The 19,398-nt window shown below is 35.9% G+C and overlaps 2 protein-coding genes across 3 annotated transcripts; one reads left to right on the plus strand and one right to left on the minus strand.

The window, feature by feature from the left end:
* The first annotated feature begins 1,947 nt into the window (after positions 1-1,947).
* LOC110418737 (Pentatricopeptide repeat (PPR) superfamily protein) lies at positions 1,948-7,091 on the plus strand. 2 transcript variants are annotated; one of them, XM_021431540.2, is made up of 2 exons: positions 1,948-2,294; positions 2,691-5,603. In XM_021431540.2, the coding sequence occupies exons 1-2, from the start codon at positions 2,073-2,075 to the stop codon at positions 5,136-5,138; spliced, it is 2,670 nt and encodes an 889-aa protein (XP_021287215.1). In that variant the 5' UTR covers positions 1,948-2,072; the 3' UTR covers positions 5,139-5,603. The 2 variants fall into 2 exon arrangements, 1 of the variants encoding a protein (XP_021287215.1); XR_016351301.1 differs by lacking the exon at positions 2,691-5,603 and adding an exon at positions 6,058-7,091 and having other exon boundaries at positions 2,172-2,294.
* Positions 5,743-19,210, minus strand: AGD1 (ARF-GAP domain 1). Its single transcript, XM_021431541.2, is given in 20 exon segments — positions 5,743-6,175; positions 7,098-7,381; positions 7,383-7,589; positions 8,910-9,003; positions 9,076-9,215; positions 9,859-10,197; positions 10,434-10,520; positions 10,683-10,910; positions 11,003-11,134; positions 11,263-11,472; positions 12,866-12,907; positions 13,000-13,095; positions 13,185-13,232; positions 13,359-13,424; positions 14,383-14,427; positions 15,068-15,130; positions 16,684-16,754; positions 17,306-17,406; positions 18,085-18,161; positions 18,782-19,210. Coding segments are annotated over 20 exon segments (2,490 nt in total). The 5' UTR covers positions 18,827-19,210; the 3' UTR covers positions 5,743-6,060.
* Positions 19,211-19,398: the final 188 nt, after the last annotated feature.

Genomic DNA, 19,398 nt, shown 5'->3' on the forward strand with positions numbered 1-19,398 from the left:
ATCTTGCTAGGTGTGAGTCGGCCAATACTCACATCAATCATGCTTTAGGGTTGAATTGTTCTTCATGCATTATTTATTTATTTATTTACTTACACACACTTTCTTATAATTTCTTTCTTTCAAAGAATTTGGATTCAACACGGCATTAAAAACTCGTACAAAATGTGAACTCCCCTCTTCCTCCAAAAATTCAATCACGTTGACATGGTGATCCAAATAGTTTCCCCCACAATGGCATGCCACAAACAAACACAGGACAAATTCATATAATATAATATAAATATAAATAAATGTCTCCAACCAAAACACTGCTTAAACGACTTGTCCTGTTGATCTTTTTGCATAAACGATGTGCCCTTTTTATGGGTTTTTTGATAGCAGCCAAAAATGATGTCCATCCTCCATCCCTCTCCTCTCAAAGTGTCTGAGCTGGCATCGAAAATTCAGTTCTGTTTTAGGGTTTTTTTTTTTTTTTTCCTGAAGCATAAAAAACACATAGGTGGAAATAATAAAGACTTCTGTTTTGTCACATTAGCATTTGTGTTTGTTGCAAGTCGTCTTGTTTTCTTTTTTTTCCCTTTCCTTTTTCCTTCTTTAAGACGCGTGGCGTGTAGTCCCCCACCTTTTGTTAAATAGGGGACCAACCACCACTCAAATATCCTCATCAATTTCTTATCACAATCATAGGTATTAACATTAAGTATTCGAAGAAAAGAGAGAACCCTCACTATAGTCAATTTGCCTTTTTTTTTTGTTTTTTTTTGTTTTTCAAAGTTTAAGTCGTGTTTACTTCTTGGTATACTTAAAAGACTTTGACGATTAAATTGTTACAACTCGGATATTGTAGTTGGATCATTACCAAACTTAATAACAATTTAACCCCTCTTACTCCATATTTGAGATAAAATGTTTATAGGTGTTTTACTATAGGAAACTTAGGATTGAATTTGCCCATTTCCACGCCCTTCAATGAAGGAGCTTTAGTTTGATGTTTGGGATCACTTTTTCCTCATCTTTAGCCTTGAAAGAAGATGTATGGCAGTTACAGTTTCCAAAAGTGAAGAGCAAGAAGAAACACAGCTTTCTCTTTTCTACTTGCCTGCACTCAATGTTATCAGCTAATTGGTTAATTGCATAGGAGAAGATTAAATAGTATTAAGGTATCTGAGTATTTGATTTATTGATTAATATATAATTTTTTATTTTAAAAATAAAGTTTTAATTTTCATCCTTAAATTTTAAAAAAAAAAACAGTGTTGGAAGTTTTCAATGGGCCCAAAATAATTGGGTTGTAGAGTCATTTGATCCACTAGCTTTAGCAATCAGAAGTAGCCCATGGACCATACCGGTTTTCATGTTATCATTAAAAGCAAACGTTTTGTAGAGAATATTGGACCCCTACCTCTCCTTTTAAAGAGAAAAAAAGGCAGGCGCGGGTGGGCGGGGACTGACCATAGTATAATTGCATACAATAGAGAGCAACTGGTCCACCCTGTCCCTCCCCACCACCTTTAAGGACTCACCTGCGGTGGCTCAATTGGAGATTTTTCCCCTTATCAGACTACACCTGCCTAAATTATTTGAACTTTGTTTAACAGATGCTTTATTGTTTTATTTCTTGGTTTTTGTTTTTTTTTAAATTATTTTTTTAAAAATAAAAAATGTAAATTGAACAGAATCTCAACTTAGCTTCACCCCTGCCATACATCTGTTTTGCTTTAAAAAAGGGAAAAGGGAGAAAACAGTGGACTACATTTAAGTAGATAGCTAGAATCTATGACCCAAAAGGTTGAACCCACTTTACCAAAAAAGATGGTGAATGGAGGGCTTTATTGGATCCATGGGCATTTGAGCCCCAAAAACATAGGCCTCAAACCCAGAACTTAGGCCCACGGGCCACCAGTGTGTTTCTCTCATTTCTAAACGATCTTCTTCCTCACTGTTTCCTTTCTTTTCTTCCCTCGGAAAGCCGCTGCTTTCTTTTTGTTTTTGTTTTTTTTTTTTTTGCAGACGAAAAGCGGATTCCTTACTGAAAATTCCCCATTTTTTTTTCTCTTCGAAGACCTTCAACAATGCGTTTAACTTCGAAACGAAGGCTCTATCATTTCACGAAAACGAGACTCTCTCGTCTCAAATCAGCCTCCTTTTGTACATCAGCTGAAAACGACACCGCAGCGGAGGAAATCGCGGCTATCCTCGAAAAAAAGGACTGGAAACGCCTTCTGGAAACAACATCAGAATTGAAAAACAAGCTAAACCCAGAAACGGTTCACTCGGTTCTTCACCAAAACTCGGTTCGTGATCCCAAACTCCTCTTTAATTTCTTTAACTGGGCAATTCACCAAGTCCCCAACCCACAAAATTTGGATTCTTTTTCATTTCTAGCGATTATTTTATGTAATTCAAAGCTGTTTCGTGATGCCAATGTGGTTTTAGACAAGATGGTTCAGACCGGGAGGCCTGTTCAGGCCGTTTTGGCTTCAATTATTAGGTGTTATAAGGAGTATAAAGGGAATGATGTAGGGGTTTTTGAGATTTTGATTGATTGTTATAAAAAAGTGGGTTCTTGGAATAATGCTGTTTACGTTTTTTTAGGTGCTAAAGAAGGTGGGTTTTTGCCCGGTTTGGTTTGTTGTAATAATTTTTTGGGTGATTTGGTTAAGTTTAATAATTTGGATTTGTTTTGGAAGGTTTTCAATGGGATGGTAGATGCTAAACTGGTTCCTGATGTTTATACTTTTACCAATGTGATTAATGCTTATTGTCGAGTTGGGGATGTTGAGAAGGCAAAAAGGGTGATACTTGAGATGGAGGAGAAGGGATGTACTCCTGGTTTGGTTACTTATAACGTTATGATTGGTGGATTGTGTAGAGCTGGTGTTGTTGATGAAGCATTGAAGTTAAAGAAGTCCATGGCTGAAAAGGGTTTTGCTCCCGATGCTTATACTTACAATACGCTTATTGATGGGTTTTGTAGGGCAAAGAGATTCAGTGAAGCAAAATTGATGATGACAGAAATGCGCCGTGCAGGTTTAAATCCTAACCATTTTGCTTACACAGCTTTGATTGATGGGTTCATGAAACAAGGGAATATTGTGGAGGGTTTCCGAGTCAAGGATGAGATGGTTGCTCGCGGAATTAAATTGAACGTGTTCACATATAATGCGCTCATTAGTGGTGTTTGTAAGGCGGGCGACTTAGAGAAGGCAAAAGCTCTGTTCAATGAGATGGTTTGGATTGGCGCTGAACCTGATGCACAAACGTTTAGTATTTTGATTGAGGGTTATTCTCGAGAAAAAAAAATTGATAAGGTGTATGAACTGCTTAATGAGATGAAGAAGAGCAACTTGACACCTACATTGTACACTTATAGTGGGATAATTAGTGGCCTATGCCATTGTGGAGATCTTGAACGAGTTAATCATGTGTTGGAGGCAATGGTTGAGGGAGGGTTGAAGCCCAATCTTGTTATCTATACAAATCTGATCAAAGGTCATATCCAGAAAAGTAGATTTGAAGAAGCAAGAAGGATTCTAGACAGAATGATGGACAAAGGGGTACTGCCTGATGTCATTTGTTGCAATACTCTTATAAGTGGCTTATGTAAGGCCCAAAAGATGGATGAAGCAAGGAGTTGCTTAGTTGAAATGGTTGACAGGGGATTGAAGCCTAATGCACATACCTATGGGGCTTTCATCCATGGATATGCTAAGGCAGGGGAAATTAAGGCTGTAGAAAGGTGTTTTAAAGAGATGCAAAATTATGGTATAGCTCCTAATAATGTTATTTATTCTGAATTGATTAACAGCCACTGCAAGGCGGGAAATGTAACTGAGGCTCTTTCCACATTAAGGTGCATGTCTGAACAAGGCGTGGTCCCTGATGTGAAGACTTACACTGTCCTCATCCATGGTCTTGCAACAAATGGCAGAATTAATGATGCGATGGATGTTTTCTCTCAACTTCATGGCAAGGGTATAGTGCCTGATGTTTTCACTTATACTTCTCTCATTTCCGGCTTTTGTAAGCTGGGTGATATGAAGGCAGCTCTCAATCTTTATAAAGAGATGTGCCAGAAAAGCATTGCTCCAAACATTGTTACGTATAACACGTTGATTGGTGGTCTGTGTAAGGCAGGTAACATCGAGAAAGCTAGGAAGGTGTTTAATGAAATCTCACAGAAAGCCTTGGCTCCTAATACCAAGAGTTATACTATGATTATAGATGGATATTGCAAATCTGGAAATTTAACTCAGGCATTTCAGTTACTGGATGAAATGCCCTCAAAGGGTGTTCCACCAGATAGTTTTGCTTATTGTGCGCTTATTGATGGATGCTGTAAAGAAGGAAAATTGGAGAAGGCCCTCTCTTTATTTTATGAAATGGTGAGGAAGGGCTTTGCTTCCACGACTGCTTTCAATGCATTGATTGATGGATTGTGCAAGTCAGGGAAACCAAATGATGCTAATAGGCTGTTAGAAGGCATGGTTGATAAGTGTATCACTCCGAATCATATAACCTATACAATCCTGATTGATCATCACTGCAAGGCAGGAGAGATGAAAGAAGCTGAAAATCTCTTTCTGGAGATGCAAAGGAGGAATCTGGTTCCAAATACTGTAACTTACACCTTGCTTTTACATGGTTACGACAGATTAGGGAGGAGAGCTGAGATGTTTGCTCTTTTTGAGAGGATGGCAGCAAATGCGGTTGAACCTGATGAAATAATCTATGGTCTTATGACTAATGCACACTTGAAAGAAAATAATTTGATTGGAAAATTGAAGCTGTTGGATGAAATGCTAGTGAAGGATGTTGTCTTGAATCAAAAATGGTCTTCTCTGCTGCTGGATGCAGTAAGCAAAAGAGAGGAATTTTCTGAAGTTTTAAAGTTTCCTGATGAAATGGCAGAGCAAGGACTGAAGCTCAGTCCTGTTACATGTCACAAGCTAGTTCGAAGTTTTCATGATAATGGAAGTCTGGAGAAAGCAGAACAAATTCTGGAGAGTTTGGTCCAGTTTGGATGGGTTCCAAACTCCACCAGTGTACATAGTATACTCCATAAAGATCATGATGATGCAAACTCTGAGAGTCCTGGCAATTTCTCAAAGCAAGTGACGTTTGGGGTTGCTTGTTAGGTGTAAGCATAGTTAGTGGAGAAGCAAACTAGACCAACTGTTCTTTTTTCCCTTTCCTGTTAAAATTCACGGAATCAACAATGGAAGCTGGCTCATGCTGGTGCTACAGTATAGTAAACTTAGCAGGGCTTAGAAATTAAGGGGTATGTGAAACTTCTGGTTTTAACAATTTGCAGCCATTTGGGAACAAGTCGTTGTGGATACTTCACATCAAAATGGAAGGTTCAGCACCCCCAGATATGTTAATGATAGTACTAATTTATATTTTGAATAAGCTTTGTAGGAGTGAATACAAGCTTTTGTTACATTGTTTACCGCTCCAAGGTTAGTATTAGACTTCATTCTTCTTTGCTGGAAATGTTTTTTGATGGGAGGGGTTACTGTTTTGAACAAATGATCCCTGGGAAATAACATTATCTTTATAATATCATTTAGGGAGGTTGTCTTACCTCTTCTTCTGGCTCATTTCATTGCATTTGTTAATATATTTCCGGGATTAAACGAATAAATGGTTGGATGCTCTCCCTGATATCTTAATCCTTTTGGGATGAAAGGATGACAAACATGATGTTATATAACTGCGTTAAAAGAAGCAAATGCTTAAATTATCTTGACATAAGAGAAACAAAATAGGACAACTTACAACTATGACCTATTAAGCTCAATAAAGAAGAAAATAGACCAGCTCAAGGGGAAATATAAATTGCAGAGCATAAACAACATAAGCTACCATAACACAGCAACCAAAGAAATGGCAGTGCGAGGAATTACTTGTTGTAGGTGACATCGCAAGCCAAACTTATAACCTGTCTACCAAGTTCAGCCCTAACCTTTCCAAGTAATAGGCTTCTGATTTTCCAATTCTTAATAGAACAGTCATCTATTTCATGCATTCTCAGTCCTTTGCTGTCTCTTTTAGGTACTATCTGTGTGTGTTTGTTAAGAGTGCCAAGACCTCATTATCATCAATGCCTGACGCTGATGCAAGCTGAAGCGTCGTGTTACCTTCTCCATCTACAGCATGCGGGTCTGCTCCCCTGCAATTGTGGAACTGGGTGAGTCGCCTTCACAGCACTGGGAAAAATAACTAGCATAAACAAAGTTATGAATATATATTCCAGAAATGATGAAAAAGAGGGCAGAATAACATTTTTCATCCTCAACCTTTCAGGATGGCCTTGTATTGATAGTGTATGCAGCAACAAGCTTTTCCATGGCCTACACACAAATGCTTTTTCCACTTCTTTTGAAATAAAATCCTTTTCCTTTATTCTAGTTTTGGAGGAAGGATGGATCTTATCAAAGTACATTTTCCACTAAAAAGAGAACAAAAAATCATCTCAGACGTTTTCACGTATCCTACTGAGGAGGTGGATTGCTATCTATCAAACTCAAACATGGGAGTTTCAACTGTGTGGCTAATGTCACGAAGCCAATATGAAGACTTGTGACAATGAAACTGAAACTTTCACTCATTGAGGTACCATTTCTTATGCCCTCACTTAATCAGAAACATTTTTTGACAGTACGATAAATAATCTATATATTATGAAGTAGCAGCCAAAAACTAATGTGAAACAGACAATTACATCGTAGAAATAATGATTGCAAAGTAACAATGACAGTGGTAGAGTAATATTTGTATCAGAAATTGTATAATATTGGTTTCCCCCATGATGACACAAGCCGGACTATAGTTTAACCATAGGCCAGGTATTCAGATGCATGTGAACAAGGGAAAGCAAAAAACCTCCTTGCATCTATTGCATGAAACAGAACCATTAAACCAATATTTCTTAAGAGAATCTACTGCAGTGTCATGTTCACCATGCTGAAAGAGAGAATACTGAAGAAAAAGAAAACTGACAAGAAAATGTTTTACCTCTTCTGAGCATCATAAAGAGCAGGATCCCCTCAACGGAGATAGAGCAAAAAGAAATTAAGAAAATGAACTATCACCTTGTAAGTAGCAATTTTGCTATTGAAGATTTCCTGCTAACAATACAAAGGTGAAGCGGCGTCCGACCTCTTGAATCAGAAGCATTTATGTTTGCACCATACTGAAGAAGAAGCTCCACCATGCCAATGTCAGTGGTCAGGCAGGCAAGATGAAGTAGAGAACAACCATCAGAGCGCTCCTTTTCAATCTGATCTTCACTTTTGTTTAATGAGTTCAAATATCTGGAGGGCTGATCCAGAGAGTCATCTGCAAAGCAATCAAAGTTGTGATAAGGGATTTCTTGGTCTTCCCATTACATTACTTTTGGTCAGAGTTAAGGATGTACAATATGATGCTTGCCCATGGATAGCATTGACATCTGCTCCAGAGCAAACAATGTGGCGGTATACAGCTTTTTGGTCATTAGCACGGACACTTTCCCACACCTCTTCTGCCACTGAAAGGAGATGCTGATTGTCCTGTTTCTTAGGAACAAAAGCTTTTTCTGCATACTGAAATAATCAGAAACCATCAACTCTACATCCAGAAGTAGAGATCTTAAGCCTATTATCACAGACATACAGTTGCCCAGCAAATATACTATTTTAAGAACATTATACAAGCAAATTTTGTGACTGCTTGGAAATCAAATTGTGAAGATTATCAAAGGGGTCAGACAATTCTATATCCTACCATGTGTAAACGGCAGAACATATAATTGAAGTATTGATGCACATGAACAGAATTTCAAGCTGCAATCAGACTTTCGGGGAAACATAAAAGGCCATAAAAGATAAAGGTAGGGGTGATAGTTGAGGTTCCTAGAACTGCATCCAAAAGTGCAGAAGAAAATGGAAACAAAAAAGGACTATGAAATAAAAGCACAGATTCAAACAATGAACAGAACACCAAAACAAATACAGAGTATCGTTTTAAATAATAAAAAAGGGTGACCTGGGAGCCGCATAATAAGTGAGCCCTATCAGATCCAAAAGCAAGCCTTGAATTGGCCCAAAATGGCCAGCCTAGAAATCAATGCCTAGCAGAATACCTAAATTTACTGCCCACAGCCTCATTTCATGTGCATATGTGTCTCAAATTGAATTATCTGAGCACAGAGTTCACAATGACACTTTAATGCTATCGCATGAGTGCTTTCATCTCCAAAACAAGTTAGTCATTGTTTGGGATGCAGTTCTCTAAGTTCTCAGAAAGGAAATGAAGACTGAAGAGGTTACTTCCAAGTCCAGACTTTCCTCTTCCTTTGGCTAGAAGTCTGCTATAATCTTAGCTGTTTCTTCTTCTTCATCTCATCTACTCTTGCTAGTTGCTATAAGCAATGTATCTTCAGAAGGCAAGGAAACAATGATTTGCTCAATTGGGCCAACAACAGGAGCTATTGGTCTCTCAAGTGAGCCAAGCAGTCAATGTTTGGTTGATCTTACCTAGCAAAAACCTCTACACAGGTGGTACATTTTTGAAAATTGACATCCAAAACATGTATAAAAGAGCAATGAAGTCAAGGAAGAGACTAGCTCATGGAATTCTTCTACAGACTGATAATTATCAAATAATATAATATTGATTTTGTGTCTTTTTTAAACATCTAACAGATATTTTCTTCAGTATGAAAAGAAATCCCTTTCAACTAAAACCGCATTTGACTAAAAAGTTATGATTTATAACATCAAGCAACATGTTGAAAATTATAAATAAGAAAATATTACTGCAAAGTTAAAGCCAGATCAGCAGCAATTATTGAGGTATTCTCATTGGCGCAAAAAGAGATAATGAAATTCCAAGAGAAGAAACTAAATTATTCAGGGCAATACCTTTGCATGAATGAACAACTCCTTCACTGAAATCGGATCATTGTAACAAGGTTTCATTGTGAGAAGCTGTTTACGTACATCAGACTTCGAAGAACTACACCACAAGAAGTAACAACTTACTAGCATAAAAACAGTTATCTAATCAGATCATATATGTGTTACTTACCCCACAGCCATGGCAGTTCTAGTACTTCTTGTGTGCAACAACTCCTCCCAGATTGAGTTTGCATAGATATTGCCCAATGATTGAAACAAAGCCAAAACAGATGGTTCCCACACTTTAACATCAAGTGTCAGTGATCTTATCTGAGTAAAAGGTTATATAGAAGCTGAATGAATAGATCAGAGAAAAAAAAAAGGAAAAAAGAAATATAAATCAAAGAATTAGTGTATGAATAGAAGACAAGGATGACAGCAAGTCCTACTCCAAAAAGAAAAACAAGGGACAAATGTTTCATGTCCTAAGACCAAGAAAAATTAATTTTATATTGACAAACCTGCTAACATGATTAAAAAAGTATTAATTGTTCCCATCTTTTGCATCTTTCATGCATACACAGAAACTTACACAAGGATAGTGTCTAATGCATTATAAACATTGCCTAATCCATTAGCTTGCATCAAGGAAAATGTGTTAGTTTTGAGTTGGGTACAAATAAGAGTGACAACATTAAAGAAACAAATAAAGTGTTACATTCAGAAATAGAAAAGCTAAAACAAGAAATTTCTGTCTTCTTTCTCAATTTGTTTGAGGCATTCTTAATTTCATTTGCTAAGCTCTTAATTTCCCAAAGCTGTTTGAAAGTTTCAAATTCTCAACGGCACTCCGTGACTGAAAAACTAACATCCTTTAAAGGGATTCGAAGACCCTACATACAGTTAGTTATTCCTGATTCTTTAAAAAACATAGACAGATGTAAGGTTTGCTGAACACATATAGATGGTATACCTTTGATATATGTACACCAAGATTACGATGAACTCCAGAACATTCAATGCATATAAGGACACCGAGGTTTAAAGATGCCCAGTCTGGCTCAGGTGCACCACAGTCGACACATTTATCATTCCCAGCTACCCTTCTTAAGATATCAATTGGCTTTTCACTCTTTGTGCAATACTCTTGATGCTGCAAACTTCTTGATATATCTAAATGACTTCCAGAGGAGAGATTCTGAGATGTATGTTCTCCAACTGCTGTCTGATAAGCATCAGAGGAATCTCCTAGTGAACTACAATCACTGGCAGAGCAATTATCACCACTTCCCATGTTGTAAGCAGAGAGGCACTGACATAAAAGTTGAATGGTCATTTTCAAAGATAAAGTAATCAGAGGATATTTAGTGAGGAACCCTTGATCAATGCCCCTTTTTCCCCAATTCAAGAAAATACTTTTTGAAGAAAATTAAATAAATATATATCTCATTCTATTTTTTGGTTGAGGAAAAATAAGGCATATGTAGGTGCTTTCGGCTTTCCACACCCCCCCCCCAAATTTGTTTAAAAGAAAATTCCGTCAATTACCTTCTCAGGTGTTTGGAAACTCAATAATGAAGCGATTACTCCAGTTATTTTTTCAATCCAATCCCTTTGGTCCAGTGCATTCTCTGCCTGCATTGCCAAGTGAATACTTTTGAGAATCTACTGCTAAATATTCAAGGAAATCCAAACTTCATAACCACAAAAGGTTTGCAGGAAAAAAGTCAGAGTCACAAATTAAAGCATCAGTTACATATTCACCAAGAAATTGAAGTATCGAACAAAAACCTGCACCTGCAATGTATAGATTTTTGTTGGTGAGATGATTCTGAAACAAAACCTTAAATCTGACTGATCTGCGTCAACCTTAATTGTTGCTGTCAGCAAGTTTACAGTGTGACGTGCAACACTTTTTTCATCATGTACACCACCATGGTAGTGAGAAGAAAGCCATCGACTCAGCAGCCCAGGACCACTTTCAGAGGGACCACTCCTTTGTATAACAGACTGACTTCCACCTGCCTGAATGAGTAACATTTAGTACGGGGAGAAAATGAATGAGAAAACATTTACAGCCTATAGTATTATAAGTTATCTTCCATCTAGTGACTTACAGAAGACCAAGCAAATGGTTTACGATAATAGTACAACATCCCTCGACTATCAAGAACAAAAAACCTTCTCTTCCAGTCACCCCTCAAGTTTGAGGAACGTTTTGAAAGATAACCTTGTCGTATGGTTTGAACCTAAGTAATGATGGTGTTAGCTATGGAAATGTAAAGGAACTCCTTAATAAAAAAAATAATTAAAATTGAAACTGAGTTAAGATTTTCTAAGAGAAGATGCAAAAGTTGAGCAATAGATCAGATAATACCTTTCCCTTTGCGGCAGATTGCATAACTGCCTCAATAACTTTCTGGGAACCCCTTGCAAAAGGTCGCATACCATCTGCTGTGGCAGGACAAACATAGCAGGACTGCTTACTCTTGAGATCAATCTGCCTGATATGTTCCTGCATCCTTTCACTTAGAGATGCCTGTTCATAGTTAGAGCATTCCCTTGACTGTTGTGCATAAGCCAAGACCTGCAACCCAGCAGCACTAATTCTAGACATTCTCTCAATTAAGAGAAATCAAAAGTTCAAAGGATGTAGAAAAGAGCTTCTGAGGAAAACTTTATTGGCAGAAAACTGGACAAAAAGATCTATATTTCTTCAGGAAAGAAAATCAATGGAAGTTTCCCAAGGAAATTGCCTGTTTATGGGCACTTTTATTACAGGAGGAGGACCTCATAAATTAACAAAGGAACTGGATTCTGATGTAGAAAAAAGGAGGGAAAAGAAATACTAATGCTCTTGAGGCAAAGTTTTTCTCTTTATTAGTGGAGAAAAAAGCTTGTCACAGGAGTGGTTGGAAGCACCAGTTGGCAAAAAAATGATTCAAGGCTTACCACTTCCATCTACTTTGCTTGACCAGAAATATTGTGCTAGTGATTCCAGAAGAATAATAGCATCATCCTGGATATTAAATTGCAACAGGCACCTTTGATCGAAGTGGTATCAATTAAAAGAAAGATTTAAAAATTTTGAAGCATTTTTGGATATTAATGTGGACTCTAGTCATTTAATTTTTGCAGTAAATCAGATCAGAAGGAGATCTTATCTAGGCCCTTATCATACTTCTTTCTGAAGTCGAAATCAGTCTAACTGTAGCAGGTACTAGCAATGAGAATACTTATATTAGCTTCATCAATGTGTCATGAGGGAGCAAAGGACAAATCCCACTCTCACATGCCAATGACAAGGATACTTAGCAGGCACAAGCTCCTGTATTAACTCCTAGTCACGTAGAAGAATCTAAAGCAACTGTTGATGACACCCTTATGGTAGACCAGCTTAGTTTTAGCATTATAGTCCAAAACAGTTTGTTATGCATTCTCATAATGAGAACAGGCAAATTATCTTCTCAAGGTTAGGAAGATTGCTTTAGTTATATTACCTTCAGTCACTCAGTGACACTGGAAACAAAGATTTTTCTTCATTTAATGGTATATGCATAAGCTGGACAACAAAATTTGGACCCTGTGCTTTGAGGGCTCTCATCTTTCACACCCTTTCTACCTTTTTCTATAACTTGCAGAGAATGAGGAAGACGGTATAATAGATGAAAGATTTGGCTTTCTGTCCAAGCTACAAAACATATAACCTTCTTCTCAAGAATGGGTTTCTTGGTGGATTCTTTGAATGGTGCAACTTGTGAGGAAAAGCAACATACAAAAAGTTATAGCATGTCTCAGCTACTTTTGCTAGTTTCAAAAGAGTTGGCTGCTGGTGTTAGCAGCCTTGTTCAATCTGTTTACATTATTAAAGAAGTATCAACTTGAGGAAAGAAATCTTCACATTTTTATATGTTAAAAAGTTTGGCAAATTTAACTATCTTTCATTTAATTATTTATGAGGAAAAGTTACCATGACAAACCTGGTTTATAAAAGGTTCCATCTGATGTAAGAGTTCATATCCCTGCAAAGGAAAAAGGTCCAGAAGTTGAACATATTTAGAAGACACCACCTGTAAGAAAGAGAAAAGTTGTCATCAAGTGGCATTTTCCATACCTGTTTGAAGAAACGAAGGTGAGCATCCATTGTCCCACTAACAGCCTCCAAAAATTCAAACCTCTTTTTGGCTTCAAATTTTGAAAGAGCACTAACCTGGATGTACAAGAACATGTATATTTACAGCTTCTATTAAACAAATGCATATAAAATTGAACACACATTTGTTAACAAACACAACTTACCAGATTGAAGCGGGCTTGTTCAAATGAGGTTCTTGCAGTATGCAATTCCTGGAATGTCTCTCTACCAAATTAGATTTTGAAAGATAATGGTTAACCATGAAAACCTAGTTCATAAATTTATGCACTTGTAAGAAGAATTCTTTGGGTCAAGAAAAAAGCTAATATCACATATACCTCCTCTATGGCCGCAGCTACATCCATCCTAGTGCTTTTCCTTAAAGAAAGAAACTTCTCTCGTCCCTGTGTCGCAAAACAGGCACCAGCACCAATTGCCACCATTTAGAATATACCAGCTAGAATGTTATAAAGCACTAGCTTTAAAAAAAAGTCCACTAAAACCAGTTCTCAAATTCATAATGACTACTTGTTTCAATCCTAATGAATTCTTATAATACTTGCAAGGATTTTCCAGTTCTCAAATTCACAATGAGTAGTTGTTTCAATCCCAATGAATTGTTATAATACTTATAAGGATGTCAAGTGATTATTGCCAATCGGCAAGAGAATTTAACTTAGTGTCTATTTGGTCATTGCTATGGCTACTTGCAATTTGTTTCATCAAAGTTGCTAAAAAGCAAATGATGGAAAAAGCAAAATTATTTTGGTAAAAATGGTGCAAATAATTAGAAGGTAACACATTTTTCAAACCCTTGAATAAAAGAACATCATCCATTTTGATATTTATAAAAATTCATTTTTTATTAATTTATAATTATTTAAAAAATCATTCTTTCATCCAAAAATGCTTTTTGCCTTATGCGTCCAGAAACCAGGAGCAAGTAGCAAAGGAACAACAAAACAGAGGCTTTATGATTCATTTTGTGGAAGGACTTTAACTCTGTATAAGAATCTAGAATCAAATCTTAGACAAGCATTGCACGGTCCTTGTTTCCTATTGCCATCATTCCCCTTCTTGGTTTTTGATTGCAACATCAATACTCAACATAGGGGAAATTTTAGAAACAGTGTTTTAAAATGTGCAACAACGAATCAAAATATGGTTGGTATTTTTCATTTGAACAAGATGCACATATGCTTCAAGGTCCCAGCATTTTTCTACAAAATTTTATTATTAAATTAAAATGTACAGCAAATATCAACATGATGCTTATAAACTAAAGGCATCCTTACTACTGGAAAAGTGGAATCAAAAAGGAAAAAACAGAAGAGTGTTTAGCACTTCGAATATTAAACTCACCTGATCATATATAAGTGAAGCCTTGTCAAAACGTTTCCGAGCATCCTGAAGCAATGGTTTCAACAGGGAGTCAGAAAATATGAGAGAAACCAGTTAACATCACCAAGACTGTCACTTATCAAGTTGTTTCATTATTTGAGTGAAGAACTCAGATGGAAGCCAGTCACCCCATTCTGCGGTGATCTAGAAGCAGGTGACACCATTTGTAGGCAGGCAGAAGGCAGTAAAAGAAGATAACCATAGACCTTATCCCTCTAGGTCAAATATGAGAAGGAATAATAAAATTCATCCATTACACATGCAGGTCAATTAGACATGAATGACAATATGCTGCTCTCAAATGTACCCAAGGACTTTTCAACTGTACATGTAGGTAAAACAAATGTCATTAAAGTGCCCACAAGATCCTCTTCTTTAGCTTTCTCCTTTCAAACAACAAGAAAGATAAATGTTCCACTAAAAGTAAAGTTAGCACTACTCTCTCTCTCTCTCTCTCTCTCTCTCAATATTTTTACATTGAATCATGTGAACATAAATTAAGAAAAATAAAAAGAATGGAGAAAGGCTAAACAATATTCCATTCCTGTGTCAATAACAACAAAAACACTGTAATTTCAGAGCTGAAAACCAGTGATAACTAACAAGAAGGATTTGGATGCAGCATCTACCGTATGATAAAGAGTACCTTGACATCTTGCAGATCATCATTGACAAACTGAAGCAACCTTTCATTTAGCATGTGCTCTATCTGAAAAAGCAAATTGGAAGTGTTAGAAGAGGGTATTAAATTAATTAAAAAATTTTCACATTGTCTAATAAACTATATTGCTTAGAAGAGGGTATTAAATTAATTGAAAAAGTTTCACAATATCGAATAAACCATTTTGCAAGGGAAAACCAACTTAGAAGTTCAACATAAAACAGAATGGCCTTTCTTAGCAGAATATCTCAGGCATGATGTTAGAGATAGGCCCACCTTAAAATAATTGAATGTGCAAGAAAGTTTTATTGAAAGTGAGATGAGTCACATAAGGAGATGCTAGAAATACCAGATGAGTATACAAATTACAATTAATAAACACTTACAAGTTCATTTATGAAAGATCCACACTGCAATCTAATACTACTTAATAGGTAATTTAAGGGGGGAAACAAATCTTTGTAAAAAAATCCAACATATTAAATCATTAAAATAGTTAGTTAATGCCTTAAATTGAATACGAACATTTAGAATTTGAAATTTATGTTTGTTTCTAGGAGAAGAAGATATCCCATCCTTCTTCTTTTGTAAAACAGTCTTCAGGGCCGAAGCCAGAGTCTTTTCGGGGGGGGGGGGGAGGACGTTAGACATACTATGAACTCTTTTCAAAAGTTTATAGTAAAAAAAAAAAAAAAATTAAATGAAACAACAGCTCCAATGTATGAAAAAGCAATAATTTCTTTCAAAAATAAAAACAAATACTTATCTCCAAATATTATAATTAGTATTGCATACAAAAATTAATGATAAAATAAAATTAATCAAGCTAATAGTTTTGAAAAAGAGAGTAAAAGTTATGGCCTTTTAAAAACCTAAAACTATGATCTTCAAAAAATAAATAAATACAAGGATGGTAGGAAATAAAAGGAAACTTATATGAATATTCTATACATAACATATATAGCAATTGAAGATTTTTAATTATCTTTTATCAATATGGAAAGAAATTGTTTTGACTCAAAAGAAGACATAATAATGTGTAAACATGCTTTAACTGGAAAGAAATATGCAAAATTTAAGGAGCTAAACAAATTTACTTTTAAAATTGGTCAAATTAAGAATATAAATCTAAAAATAAAAGTGTTAACAGCTCATTACATGAACTTTACAAGCGGGGAGGGGAGAATCATAAAGTTTATGGGGGCCAAAACAATATTTTTCCCTTTCTTTAGGTGTGAAAGATTAAGGGTCAATGGGATTTTAAAAAGCCAACGGGGGCCAGGGCCCCTGCCAGCCCCATAGCTTCACCCCTGACAAGCTTCCTCTTGGTTGTAAATTCTTAAAGTTGGTCACGAGGTGCTTACTTTATGACCTGCAGTATCCTTTTTCTTCGTAATTATTCATAATACAATATGATTACCCAAAATGAAACTGATTCTACAATTACAAATCTCAATAGCAAACACTTTTGATGCTTAAAGGGTAAATCATAGACAAACTTAAGTCATATCACTAAATTCAATAATCAAAGCCTTACATACAATATAAAGATTATACACGATGTTTTAACAGGGTACTTCTAAAATCACAAAAGTCACTACCTGTGAGCGAAGAACTTCCTTGTATGTGCCAATTTCTCTTAGAGCAATGGTGAATTTTGTCATGACTGGGCCTGCAGAAACAGTATGAATTTCATCAGTAAGAACCGCAAGTGAATATATTAGCAATTATTTCATTTCCAGACATTACAAACCATCTTACATTTTATATACCAACCACGACAAGCAGAGGATTATAAATCAGCTTGTCCAATTTAAGTAAAACCGTAACATCAAACTTATATAATAAATGCATAAAGAACTACATAAAACAAAAAATATGACAAACAAGATTATAATTTTTCAAGAAAAGAACCAAAACTTGTTTTCCAGTATCTCCTCTAGTACCAATAATTCACAAAACGAGAAATTCTGATAGTTATTTAGCATTGATTTGTGCTCAAATAAGTTTTCTAAAGGCTTTTCCTTTCTCCAGTAAGGACACAGAACATAAGGTCTACATAAAAATGAAACAAAATTAAATAGGAAAATAGACGTGATAAATTCATTTTAGGAACCGGCAGTGTCTAAATGGAGATAACCTTGGTAGCTCTAAGTTACAGCAAGGTAAAATAAGCATTTTCAGGGCATTATTCAGAGGGGTACAGGAAGTTAGAATGTGTACCTCCAAAAGCAACACAGATAGGATCATTATGCCCCCCTCCAAAAGTTTCAAGGGCATTTACAAAGGCAATGTCGCCATCATAACCCTCTCCAAGCCCTTCTCTGGTATATAAAAGAAATTGACCATGTGAGATCATTCAATAATATGAGCCTATATTAGAGAAGCAATATTGATTAGTGCAAATATTAAGTTTGGGCAGCAACATGACACTCCATATTTGAACTTGTTGTGCACTTGCCTCTTGTTGGACAACAGAAAAACAACTAACCACAATTTCTCTTACCAGTTACAAGATATGAGCTTCGCTTGGTTTGCTCTAGTCTAACTAAGAAGCACAGCATTTGTAATTAACTAATAACACTTCATCATCATCATCTCCTCACAGCTCCATTCTCGAGGCTTCTCAAATGGCATTGGTCTAAGAAGGCTTGAATGGAGCCATAAAGGAGATCCCCTTAACCGCACAGGAAACGACAAGCATATGAAGCCATTGTTTGAGAAACCATTTAACAATTATGAATTAGAACTTAGAAGCAAATTCTACCTCCATGAGTTACTATATTTTCTTCTTTTGGGAGTTTTTTTTTTTTTTCAGGGGCTTCTGCTTTATCAAAGTAGAAATAAAACCAAATATCAACGACTTAATAACACCAGGACAGACATTAGTAAAACAGATTGCGAGTTAATTATCAGTGTTTTCTCTTCAGCCTTAAGCACACAAAATTCTAGAACAATGGGCGTACACAACCTGCAGAAACGAAACAAAAATGTAGACATACGTGTATTTTCGACATCCTTTGTAAAATTTTAAACATCTTCCTCGCAATGACTCGGCGTTCTCTTCCAAGCACTGTATCTGTTTCACAAGCAATACATCAATTACTACCAGTATCTAAGACAAACTAACCTGAACATAATGCAAAATACTACTAATACTAATAATAAAACAAAAATGTTTTATAACAAGTTTAATAAACCAGCAAAATGTACTATAATGCTTGCTTACACTAGCTGAAAATGGCAAAATTAAAAAAAAAAAAAAACAGGAATCCAACCAAAAAAGATTCCACTTAAAGCAGAAATGGCAAACAAAGTTCTCCAAAATGCTATAAAAATCAAACGTAAATTCCTCCTTAGTGCCCCTTCAGAAAAATACCGTGTAAAAAGAACTTTTAAAAAAAACAAATACAAAAGCATTAAACCGCTAAATTTATTATAAGATTTACAACTGCCAAATGCCGATTAATACTGCGTGACTGCCTATGGAAATAGATAAAGATATCCTAATATATTAACATCCAAAAACAGCTTATTTTCCGCCTCTACTTCTCCTACAAAACTTTAACTTGCTCATGCGATCTAAACAAAAATTTCGTGTTTATTCTTAAATAAGGCAAATAATTGCATTATTAAAAGAACAACATTCAAGGAAAAATGCAGCATTGCCAAACAAAAATAGAAAGAAAGAAGACGAACCTCTTGCCGAAACATCGGCGTATCGTCGAGTTTGGAGAAATGCATTGTTGGAGAAACGCAGAATCTTCACTCGATCTTCTTCGTTTTTCCACAACGAATATTAATTTTTGATATCTCGAGAGAGACGGTGGCCGGGTTCGATTAATTGGTTTTTGTGCGTGTTTTGTTGCTTTGGAGCTTTGAGAAAAGGGCGCAGATGAAGGACGATAATGATTTTTTTTTTCTTTTTTATTTTCTAATTCTTAATGGTGATATAAAAGGAGGTTAGTTTGTTGTTAGAACTTCCTCTGCGAACTTTCATGGCCGTCACCAATTTTTATTTTATTTTAAAAAAAGAAGAATTAAAAAATTAACCCGCCTTTTCTGCGTCTCTCTGACTCTCTCTCTAGCAAATGCCACCCCTGTTTCTCTCTCTCTAGATTGCAGTGCTTTTTTTTTTTGCAATGTATTTAATGAAAATAAGTAATGTTCAGTATAATTACTTATAATTATAATCAAATAAATATATAATCCACTGAAAAGCTATAGATTTCACATTTAGGTTTATAGTTAATTTAATCTTTTATATATATAGATATTATGTTGTGCATGGACGGTCCAGCCTGATCTATTTTCTA

The sequence above is a fragment of the Theobroma umbraticum genome, unplaced genomic scaffold (assembly GCF_002168275.2).
Source record: "Theobroma umbraticum cultivar Fairchild unplaced genomic scaffold, ASM216827v3 scaffold_50.0, whole genome shotgun sequence".
Classification (NCBI taxonomy): domain Eukaryota; kingdom Viridiplantae; phylum Streptophyta; class Magnoliopsida; order Malvales; family Malvaceae; genus Theobroma; species Theobroma umbraticum.